This window comes from Kogia breviceps, chromosome 1 (genome assembly GCF_026419965.1).
Source record: "Kogia breviceps isolate mKogBre1 chromosome 1, mKogBre1 haplotype 1, whole genome shotgun sequence".
Lineage (NCBI taxonomy): Eukaryota > Metazoa > Chordata > Mammalia > Artiodactyla > Physeteridae > Kogia > Kogia breviceps.
In genome coordinates, this window is record NC_081310.1 from 125872177 (window position 1) to 125884544 (window position 12368).

General features: G+C 35.9%; 1 protein-coding gene across 8 annotated transcripts in view; it reads right to left on the reverse strand.

Annotated features, from left to right (window-relative positions):
* Window positions 1–714: 714 nt before the first annotated feature.
* Window positions 715–12368, reverse strand: part of SH3GLB1 (SH3 domain containing GRB2 like, endophilin B1) — a 38727-nt gene continuing 27073 nt past the window's right edge. For 4 of the 8 annotated variants that reach the window (XM_067043307.1, XM_067043288.1, XM_067043320.1 and 1 more), the window contains 3 exons: window positions 11889–11989; window positions 5958–6186; window positions 715–2387 (listed from right to left, as the gene is read on the reverse strand). In XM_067043307.1, the coding sequence (XP_066899408.1) occupies window positions 2370–2387; window positions 5958–6186; window positions 11889–11989 (348 nt within the window). In that variant the 3' untranslated portion in view covers window positions 715–2369. Of the gene's footprint in view, window positions 2388–5112; window positions 5568–5957; window positions 6187–11888; window positions 11990–12368 lie in introns of those variants that run through there. The other 4 variants (XM_059061601.2, XM_059061576.2, XM_059061585.2 and 1 more) reach the window with 1 other exon arrangement.

Consider the following 12368-nt stretch of genomic DNA (forward strand, 5'->3'; position numbering starts at 1 on the left):
TCTATTATCATCTACTAGGTGCCAGGCACTTTGCCCATAATATGATTCTTTCAACCCTACAAAGTAGGTTTATATTATTCTCATTTCTGCAGATGGGCAAACAGGCTCAAAGAGGTTGACTGACACAAAACCAGGCAACCAAGTAGGAGAGCCAATGTTCTGCCTACCTTCCCAAGTTTCTACTTTCCCTATTATGTCCATGCTCCTTAAATGCAACAATAAGCCTGAATCAAAATTATCACAAGATTCCAGTCTGTTTAGGATTGTTCTCCTACCATTTCGGCAAAAGTCAGAATCTAAGTCAGTGTTTCCAGGAGACTGAATAAAAGCAAGGGGAAAGCCAGTATTACAAACATTCCCAATGTATCACAAAATACATAATAGAAGGTAGAACAGTAAATGATGTCATGTCAGAATAATTTAAGACTGATCTTGGTTTTAATTTTGCAGGGTCTTTTTACCTTCCTTTTACCCTTTATTTTTAAACTGAAGGTTCTAAGAACATTCAGTTGGAAGTCCTCCAAAAAGAAACAGTATACTTTCTTATACTGCCGATAAAGTGTAAGCCGATAAGTTTTCTAAGGGGCAAAGTGGCAGCGACAAAAGCTTTTCTAAACTGGCATACTCTACACTAGCAATTCTACTTCCAAATATTCACCTTAAGGAAATATTAAGAACACATAAAAGATTTAACAACACAATGTTCTTTAAAGCAGTTTATTAGCGAAAAATTGGAAACCTCAAAACAGTAGTTTAATAAAATGTGGCACATAAGATGAAATACCATGCAGCCATTAAAAAAGATATAAACATATTTGACGTGGCAGGATAGTCATGGTATTGTCAAGTGAAAAAGTTACAAAACAGTATGTACAACTTGATCCCATTTAAAAAAATCTATAAAAGCACAGACGAATCTGGAAGTCTATGCACCTAAGTAACAGTAGCTCTCTCTGGATGGTGGAATTTTAGATGATTTTTATCTTTAAACTATATATTCTTTTTTTCCCTTTATTACGAATGCATCTATGACTTGTAGTATTGAAAAAAAGCATTAACAATTCTTAAAAAGTCTCCTTTGAAGTAGGGAGAGCGGAGTTAGCAACCTGAGCACCAGGGTGTACACGTTAGTCTGATATAACTTTAATGGTTTGTCAGGGTGCTTTGATGTCAAATTGTGACTGTGCTGAGTGGAAATGTGGGTAGTGGTAGTGCTTTCCCTTCTTCAGACTAAGGGATCCATCCCTAGAAACCCTCCACAGCAACCAAGTACTGGCATTCCAAGCAATATTTCCTTTTCTTACACTAAGCATACCTTATACCTTCACACCCACTTGTAATACAGCCCAGCAAGGTTCCTTTACACTGGAGAGCAGTGTTGTTGGTATACAGAAGGCAGGGAGAATTTTCAAGCGATGTCAGATAGCACATCTGAAGGTAAATGGCACAATTTCTTTATTCTACTGAAGTGGGTCTCAAACTTGAGAGTGTAACAATCACCTAAATGGCTTGTAAAAACAGAATGCTGGGCCCTACCTCCAGAGTTGGATTCAGTAGAGCTTGGATAAGACTTAAGAATTGCATTTTTTCTTTCTTTGACAAATACTGAGTACATACTATATGCTAGGTCTCGTGCTAAGAGTTGGGAATTTGACTGTGATCAAAAGAATTAATAGTCTCAATCTCAGGGAGCCTACACTCTAGAGTGACAGATATATACTAAACAAATAAATTATTAAAAGTAACTATATAATTACAATTAATGCTAGAACACAGTAAAGAAGATCAGAATTCAGTTTTTGTCTTGAAATATTTTTTAAAATGTTACATGGAAGAACTAAGACTAGTTTTATAGCCCCTTGAAGACAACAAATAAGTACAAAAAAAAAGGTACTTGGAGATACAAATTAACATTTTTAACAAGTTCCTAGGTGATGCTGACATTGCCTGTCTTGGGGGTCCCACACTGAGAACCACTGCCCTGCTGAGCAGACTTTCTCGTTAGGATAATGTGGGAGAAAGGGCAGTTGTGCTGTGGACAACCACCAGACAGACCCCCATTTGAGTCTCACCATGAGGTAAGAGCCACTTAATCATCTGGAGAAGGGGTTGAGGAAAAGCTGGCTGTAGGTCAAATTGCAAAGTCTCCTATCTATTATTATGGCTTCTCACCCAGACTTGAAGTGCCACATACTAGGGCAACATATTTCAAACTTTCAGGTGTTTGGGAGTTAGGGAAGATATTTTTAAGGAATACTGTCAACAAAGCATGAAAGTAAGCCAGGCCTCTCTGGGTAAACAAAGATGCTGATTTTTGTCCTGTGGTCCTTCATCTTCTGCATGTCCTTCCAACACCAGCTCCTCCATTCTCATTCTGTTCCTTTGTTCTGGTGAGGATAACAGCAGACTATGAGGATGGACTCTAACCCACTAGTGACCCTGGACTCAGGTTTCTTATTTCTTACTTTATTCAGAGTGAGGCTCATTCCCATTTCTGGGACCTAGTCTCCTACAATATGAATTTTTCTGATTAGCACCATAAAAAACAATTTAATGCAATGATCTTTTAAGTTAATTACCTTCAGGATAAATACTGAAACAAACAATCCAATCACTTTTTTTCTGTTTATAAAAGGAGCTTGTAATTATTTCCAAGTTTACTATTTCATTCATAAATGCATCCTTCACATTACTATCCCTTTAGATTAAGCTCAGGGGCACAGAGATTATTTAAATAATTCTGAATTGCACCATGAATTAATAGGCTTCCCAAGCTCTTCTCCCATGCCTAAGAACCTATGGGCCTTTACCTGAGTAAAAATTAAACCTGTGACTTTATAAAATAAGCCCAAACTGAAATAAAACAAACCAAAACCCCCCCAACCAACGAATCAAACAAAACTCCATTACAATAAAAAACAATAAACTTAAGAATGAGCCCACATATTGTGGCAAATTTGTGGTGGACAAAGGCACAAAATAACCTTTGAACCCTCACAATACTGAAGGCTACTGTACATTACTGGGTTACTATAATCAACATTCATTTGAAGGAAAGCAGAAGGTTCTGATAAAAATGTACACTGACTATGGTGAGGTTAAACCTAGATCTGGGTCTGATTTAAAGAGGGTGGAGGATAGAATTGAGAAGGAGTAGAACAGAGCATGGCAACAGAAGATGTTTGTCTGGTACATAGTTATAAACAAGGCCAACCGTCTGGATAGGTCAGGAAGCTACAGGAGCTAAGAAAGGGAAACATATTCACAGCATGTTTCTACTGTGCCAAGCCTTTCCCTAAAAATTATCTAACATACAAGATAGTTAGAAATCTACAGTTACAGATTTTATAGTTATTTTATAACTGCTTTTAAAACAATTTTTTGCTATAAAATCCTCACAATAACCTTAAGGTGGAATAATTATTATCCCCATTTTGCTAACAAGGAAATGGTAGTTTATATGACATCTGAGTCGAAGCTCAAAGAGCACAGTACGTGAGGAAGACTGGATTTGAATCCAGGACAATTTCACTCCAGTACCCATACTCTTTCCCTTTTACTACTCTACTTCTCATAAACCTAATTTATAGTTGCTATTAAAGTTGACCTGATTTTTCGGTATGATCTTTTAAAGCCTAAATCTTGATTTATATAACATAATAGATGGTACTCTAGGCTGGCCACAGAGCTTCATTTCTGGGGGAAAAAGCTTCACTCAAGTGGTTCTAAGCTAACTAACCAGCTTGAGCAGCTTTGGGGGTTAACAGTATGGCAAGTCACAGTGTGAATCAAAGCATCTTGTATAACTATAAAACTGCAGAGGAATGTGTCTCACAGCAAAGAAATATAACAATTACTGTTAAAATTTGAACTGTAAATTAAATTATCAACATGTTTACCAAGCTCTTATTAGGAACTCTTAAACACCATATAAAAATATCCTTTTGTGCTAAGTGTTCATTTTTTAAAGTACCAGAAAAGTATCATTTTGACACATTAACACTTCCTGAAGAAATTAACTACACCTTTATACTTCATGCATAAGCCAGACTGAACTGCTTTTAGCTTTAAGAAAGTGCTACATACTCTTAGCTCCAGGCCTGTCACAACTTCTTCCTCTGCCTAGAACACTTCCTCTCCAAACCATCTCCCACTCCCCAAATCTGAATTAGGTGACTCCCAAAACTCTGAAACATACTAACCCTATACTTCTTCTATCATGACACCGATTCTGTTATATGACCATTGCTTACTTATTTTTCTGTATCCTTCACCAGTCTTTAAGATCTGTAGGGGGAAGAAGTGTGTGCATCTTGTTCAGGGTCGTATTCCCAGTGGATCGGCATAGTGCCTGGCCCCCAACAATTGTTTGACGAAAGAATGAATGAATGAAAATGAGAGCAGAAGTCCTGATATGTTAATAATCTGCTGATTCATAGCAGTGGTCCAAATAGCAATTTTCTGATTCCAAGTATATCACTAATCATTTCATTAGTATGTGTTTCATAACTAGAGAGCCTGATCAAGATAACCTAAGTTTCATTAGTAAATTTTCAAAATTTTATTTGTAGGCTCAAAGTAACCAAAAGTGTATTCTGTTTGCATACAATTTACTCTATAATGAACACAGTTGTGCTAATCCATTTTTATAAGGATTTGTTGTTCAATAAGAACAAATTCTCTTTACTGCAGTATATTCTTAACAGATCCAATTCTGATTATGGATTAAACAGTATCAATTGAACAATCTTAAAAACATTATTTAGTGAATGGAATTTGTCCCAGATGTTTTAGAACCTTAAATGCAAATGTACTAGAGAAATACGGTAATACTTCTCAAGGACTAGTTACTCTTAAATCATTCAGTAGTGTTTAATAAAACAAAAAACCCTTAAAATAACTCACTGAACTAGAATACTGTAATCATTCCATGTCTGCTGGAAAACAAGGTAAACATGGTATAACTGCATTTCTGTTTATGAAAACATTCAGAAACATTATATTTTTTACAAAAGAGGTTTACATCCTAGAGCTCTTTTTAAACCAACAGTTAAAAACAAATTTTAACTTTATTCTTTGGCTATTAATTATACCTAATAAATGAGTCACGTATCAATTCACAATAAATTTATTTTACGTAAAAGAAAAAGCTTGCCATTAATTAAAAATTCAGTAGAAAACAGTTCTGCTTTAAGTTGGGGCTCAAAAGTAGAAGCTACTTATTAGTGAAACCTCAGTAGAAAGACAATTTTGTAAGAAAACATTCTTGGCATGAAAGCTTTAACATAAATTCTGTAATGAAATATTTACCATGCAATTTTATTGGCAGAAAGGCCAGTTTCTGATGGCTAGTATTTTCTTTTCAGTCTCTTAAGACATTAACATGAAAGATACTTAAACCTGCTTTATTAAGAGTTAATTGTATATAAATACGGTGTATCTTTTCATAGTCCACCTATTTAATTGAGCAGTTCTAAGTAGGTAATTGGCACCCTGCCTTTCTGGTTTCCCCTTTCCCCCATTAGCCAGTCTGAATCCATTCCAATGACACTGAAAACAGTGATTACCTACAAAATAAAACATTTCCAGTTATTAACTATGTTAAGAAATAAACACACAGAAAACTAATCAGACTTAATTTGTTTAAAGTATAAATTATGCACTATCAAAGAATTTAAACATTATTATCAATTTGGTGAAAGATAAAGGATTTTATTAGAGACAAGTTTTAGAAATCTAGTTATTTAGCAGTTAAAAGCTTTAAATATTTCTGTGATGTTCTATTTTGTTAAAAAATAGTAGTTAAAGATTATAAAATGTCAGTATAACCAGCTACAATCTATGAAAACATTCATAATAAACTATTTCCAAATAACTAATGAGGAATTTGCATTTTGTTATACTGGAAGGTAAGTCAATCTATGATATAGTTTTCCTTGTATACCCACATTACTCACCTCATCTGCCAGAAGTGATAATTCAGTACTGTTTGCAGCATCATAATCATACAGAACCCTGGCCTTCCTGTTGCCACTGCACTCCTTAAGGTCAGTGAGGTTGGAAGGAGAAGTGATTACTAGGCCACTTGTTGAAGTCGAGGCAGAAGAACCAATCACGTTTGATGAAGCAGATGGTATAGGTGCCACAGAAGTCTGGTTGTTGTTACAATGATAAATGGATGGAAAACTGTTGAAAAGAAAATGGCCAATTATCTATTTGCAAGTGACCAAAGTTCCTGTAAACCACCACTCGGGGGCAGTGTTTACCTTCTACCAACCTTCACTTTGGCTAAAGATTTGAGGATGCTAATATTTTCATGACAAAGTGCGCTATCCAGCTCACCCCTCCAGGGTCAATTACACTAGAGAAAATGCAGGTTGTTTTTAAATATAAAATCCTTGAAAGTCTGTTTCAAAGCCATCTTTACAAGTATAAACTTTAAAAAGTTTTTAAAAAGCACAATGGTTTTCTTTTTCCAGAAAAATGAGTTTATGATATTTCCAACAACCTTCTATAAGCATGTTCCATTAATCTTTTCCTCCCTTTTTGAATTGTTAAATAAAAATACCAATGAAAAACTTACTTAAATGTTAGATACTACTACAAGAGTGAAGTTTTCTCAAGTTAATTCTTTATTCATTGAGTATCTACATGTCCAACATCACTACCACAAGCTGAGATATAACCACAAAACAATGCCATTCCTTTATGGACATGTAGACAAGTGAGGGGATGGACATTCAAATAATATGTTATGACTGATAATTAACATAATGAAGATTCAATGGGAGAATACGGCAAATGTCACAAGTTCATTTTGTCTTCTATTTTTTAGGGGAAAAAGAAAAGTTTTATTAGGAATTAGTGAAATCCCTGTGATCAATGTGCTTATAAATAGTTTAAAGATAATTTTCAATTTATTGTAAGCCTACTGTTTCTCCAATAATACTCAATGGAAAACAGCATAAGATGGCTGGCCTATAATCATTCTAATCCACCACTTCTAAGGTTGAAAAAAATCCTATGAAAATTCATATATGTTTAAATAAATCCATTAGTTAAAATATAAAATGCTTCATCTGGTATGGTAGGTGAAATTAATCCCTTCATAAAATAGTTTTATTCTTTATGATTCCTGTGCCATCTGGAAATCAGTCAGCCAGCAGCAAAATTCCCTTTATCCTTAACCTCTTCTCTAACCCTTCCATTCACCTCCTGATGCTTGTGTTTAATCTCCCACACTCCCTTTTATCATTGAGCCTAGAGGTGGACGTTGAAGGAGTTGCACGTTCCTCATTACCATTCCTATACTTCTCTCCCTAACCTATCCTACCTAATCTTTGAATTTCATGTTATTCAACTATATACTACCTACCATCTCTTGTTGCTATCATCTACCAGCGTCTCATTCTTTTCCCTTTATTTCTGGATTTTAGCTCCTGGCTCACTAACAGTGGATCTTAATTCTCAGTGGTTCTAATAACCACGAAGACAATTATTTGAACACTCTGGCCTGTCAGATCTGTGAGCTCTTCTTTTCCAGTGATTCTGTGACTGACCCTAGTTCAGCCACCCACTCCCAATGCCTCATCTAGACCTTATTAATTCCAAAAACTATAACCTTTATAATAATCAATTTCCAACATCCCATTCTCTGACCATCATCTTGTTTCCCCTAGTACTCTCATTTCAACAAGCCTATCCTGGATCTATAGTCCTCCATAGACCTACCATCTATCATCCTACCAACACGCCCTTCGTGTCGAAGGTAAATTATTATAATCACCTCCTTGCGTATGCCTTCATATCCTATGCCCTTTACTTCATACTACTCATTTGGTGAAAATCTCTCTTAATTATCTACTCAGTATCCATGTATGTACTATGACAGTAAAAAACTACAAAACCATGTTGTCTGGTCTCACACTCAATGAATGAGTAGGAACCTAAAGTGGGTCCACAGTGCTGCCCGGCAACTACACCACATTTCTCTAGTCTACCCACTTTTAACATTCTGCTGATGACTATTTCATACCCCTTCAGCCATCCTCAAAATTCCAGCAATTCTCCCCTAATCTTTATAATCAGTTGATAAGTTGCTTCCTTTTTTAACTGAGAGGAGAAAAAAAAAAAATCAGGAAACTTCCATGCTTTGGTCATCTCTCCTCCTACTACAGATGAGCTATCTATGTGCTCTTAAGATTAATTTTTTTAAGGTTAATTTTTCCACCTGTGTACAAAATCTCCTCTCAAGGATATCACACTACCAATTCTTCCCTTTCTTTCTAATATTATATTTTCTCCATTTACTGTGTCATTCTTATCAGATTACAATCATGCTCTTATTTCTCCTATCTTAAAAAAAAAAACAAAAATGTGCTAGACTCCACTTTTTCCTCTGGCTAGTGCTTCGTTTTGTTTCTCTTTACACTAGAACTCCTTGAAAGACTTAGCTAAACTTACTGTAACAGTTCCTCTCCTTCCATTCCCTTACATTAACAAACAAGCTTTTGCTCCTACTGTTCCACTAAAACTACTCATCAAGGTCAGCAATGTTCAAAATCCAATGGTTCACTAACAGTTCTCTTTCACTTGACCCATCTAGTGGTCACAGTGGACCACTCCCCTCACTTTTTACAGCTTATTCCAAGGCCACACTTGGTTTACATCTTACCTCAGTGCTCATTCCTTACCATCCTCCTTAGCTGGTTCCTCACCTCTTTGTTGGAATACTTCAGGGCTCAGCCCTTGGTTCTCTGTTTTTCTCTACCTGTACTTATTAACTCCCTTGGTAATTTCATCTAGTCTCACAGATTTGAATATCCTTGATATTGCTGACAACTCTCTAATTTATACCTCTAATTCACCCCCCACCCCCAATTTCCAGACTTGTATATCCTAAAATTGGATATCTCCACTCAGATGTTTCATATCTCAAACTTAACATGTCTAAAACTGGGCTCCTGATATACCTCACATGCCTTCCCCACCCCAACCTGCTCCTCCTGGGGCATTCCCCATTTTAATTAACCAAAACTCCATTCTTTCAGTTGCTCAGGCCAAACACTTGCAGTAATTCTTGACACCTCTAAGCCTCATATACAGAAAGTTTGTCAGCAAACCCTGCTGGCTTTACCTTTAAAACACACCCAGGGTTTGAGCACTTCTACCACATCTATCACAATCACCCCGATCCAAGCCATTGTCATCTCCTGACTGGATTATTGACCAAGTTATTGCAATAGGCTCTGAACAGGTCTGTCAGCTTATACTCATGACCTGTAACATCTATCCTCAACAGAGCAGCAGGAATGATCTTGTTAAAGGTTAAAATCAAATCATGTCACTCCTCAGCTCAAAATCCTCCAGACTTCCTCATCTCTGAGTACAGCCCAAAGTCCAAAGAGTGGCTTCCAAAGCCCTACATATCTTAGCTCCCTGTTTCCTTGATTAATCTCCAGCTAAGCTCTCCTTGTTGTTGCCTGAACATACAGCTATGTTCCTGCTTTAGAGTTTTTGTACTTCCTCTCTGGAGCATCTCTAAGATGCCTGTGTGCTTTGTTTCCTCACATCTTTCCCATCTGTCTTCCCTGACTACTGTAGACCTCTACTCTAACCAAGGTACTTCCCTGCTGTATTTTTCTCCATAACATTTATCACCTTCTAATAGACTATGTAATTCACAGACATTGATTTTCTACTCCCTTCTACCCCTAAACAGAATGCAGGATCCATGAAGGCAGGGATATGGTCTATTTTGTTTACATTGTATCCTTGATGCCTAGAATAGGGCATTTGTAAAAATTAAAAGCAAATGTTTCTCTGATGGGTAAAAGGGTTCTAATGATAAAAAGAAATAACTTCTAATTCAAGTTTCACTCTAAAGTTAAGAACACACTTCCTAGCATCCTTTCCTCAGTGAACTCGGCAGTGATTAAATATATACATTTCTGAAGAGAAAAAAAAAAAGATAAGCTCTCTCTCCTTACATATGTGTGTGTACACACACACAATTTTTAAAGTCTTTAACCATGGACTTTACTTTCAAATTTACTAGTATAATTAGCTTTTGTTTAGCCACTGACGTCTACCTTTGTCAACTTTGGGAAATTAATGGTAAAAAGAAAAACAACAACACACCAAACCAAACAAAAAAAACCCTGAAAGGCCATCTTCACCTTCTAAGAACTTTTACTGATAACTTAAAAAAACTCTAGACTTCCTGCCACTGTAGCTCAATGTTAAACTTTCCAATTATTTAAAAATATAACACATTTACTAATCTTATAACTAGCTCTTCTCTTTCCTTATCTATATGTGGATAATAATAGTACCTACCTCAGCACATCAATGACTAGATTTTGTGTGAATGGCTGAGTTCCAAGCATTTGTATGGCCTTAAGAAGAATGCAAGAACGAATGGTTTCAACAGCAACCCCTCTGGCTGCACTGTGACAGTATCAGGACAAAGTGAACAGGAAGTACTAAGGCTTCCTGCGCTTAAAATACTTGTAATGATGTGGGGATAAAATAGTGTTCTGATTTCAGATATTAATACCAGTAACAAAACTTCAAAATATATAGAAGTGTAAATACTTCTGTAAATCCTATTAACCAGTGGTATTAGACTACAACTCATTTTTAAGATCTAAAATTGGTTTTGTGGATGTGCTTAATTTTGTTCTAGGTCTAGTTTTGAAGGATTAATATGCAGAAAGGAAGACCAAAGTGATGGATTTTTTTTTCTCCTTATTCCTTGAAGTAACTTCTCTTGATATTCCTCCTTCAAATATTATAGATCACTCCCCTGCTTTAATGGTTCCTCACTATGTAAATTCCAAACTCCTTATCATTACTTATTTTAAAAGGCATTCCTGACATGACCCGGCTTCATTATTCTAGCCACATCTACTATCCCAATTTAAATTTGAACACTATGATCCAACCAGAATGAACTACTGTCAGTTTCCTGAACTTGCCACATTCTTTTTCCTCTGGCCCTTTCATATACATATTCCTCCTCTGCCTGGAATATTTGTCCCTGCCCCTTTCTTCATCTAGATTATTCCTACTAAAATAATTTCATCTGTGAATCTTTGATAGACTCACTTGAGTCACAGTTAGATGTCCCTTATGGTAATCTGAACTTCTCTTTCCACTTATCACATGGCCTGTCCACCTATGGCCTGTACTTCTACCTAGACTTTAAGTGTTGTGAGAGCAGAGACCATGTTTGTCCTGTACATCTTTTATTTTCAGTGTCACCTTACAACATTAGCTCCATAAAGGTAAGCTATTTTGCCTGTTCTGTTTGCTGATATAATTCCAGAGTATAGAATAGTGCTTGGATAGGACAGGTGTTCAATAAATATTTGAGAATGAATGACTGAGCTGTGTTGCTTTACATATGTGCTGTAAAGTATATTACCACACTCAAAATAATAACATCAATGGGCTTGAGATCTTACAGAATATTCTAAAATCTTTTTAACAGTGAACAAGTAATGAATATGTACAAATTAGTTTACCTCTAAGGGCAACTAAGTGTCAATATAACTATATCTTCCTCAACCACCTGCAAAGGTATTCAAGAGAAAACTGAACTTCAAATGCTTTTAAGCTTTCTTTACACAGCACTATAAAGGTATTCACTTAAATTAGCTTCTCATTCCTGTTAACAATTTTCTGTGCCAGAAGAGCTCAAAATGTCTTTGTTACTGCAGAAGTGTGATAATCACTTTCCTTAAAAAAAAAAAAAAAATCTGATTCTAAGCAATCTAATAAAAGCCTTTAATTCTTCTATTTTTCACCTCTATTACTATTTCATATGAAAAAATCTGAATTTCTTCTCTTATCAGGAGTTTCATGTATGAAAAGGAAATTGCCACCTTCCGAGTTGCTTTTGGAGGTCTAACATGTACTGGTAACATTGTGCGTAGTAAGTCATCTGGGCTTCTACAAAGTCATTCAGACAGCGGAGGTGATGGGCCTGTAAAGGGAAGTTACAGTCACTTCTTAGCTCTATGATCTACTTAAAGTGGCACACGCTAAGGGAAGACAGAGCACGACACTGTACTCGGGGTAAATCATCAGTATCTATCATTTTACTACAATTTACAGCAACAAACTGTTTAGCCAACTCCCCCCCCCCAAAAAAAAAAAACAAACATCAAATGGACTTGACAATGGTGGGAGAACTACCTCATCAGGTGAAGAGGGGTAAACAAAAATTTAAAATATTTCTTCATGTATCTTGAAAAGTGCTACAATTTAAATATCTTGATAAATGACTGAAAATGAAGTTCAATTTTTCCTCCAAGAATTTCCCTAATACTATCAGTCTTTTGTTCCAAATGAATTTCCAATGA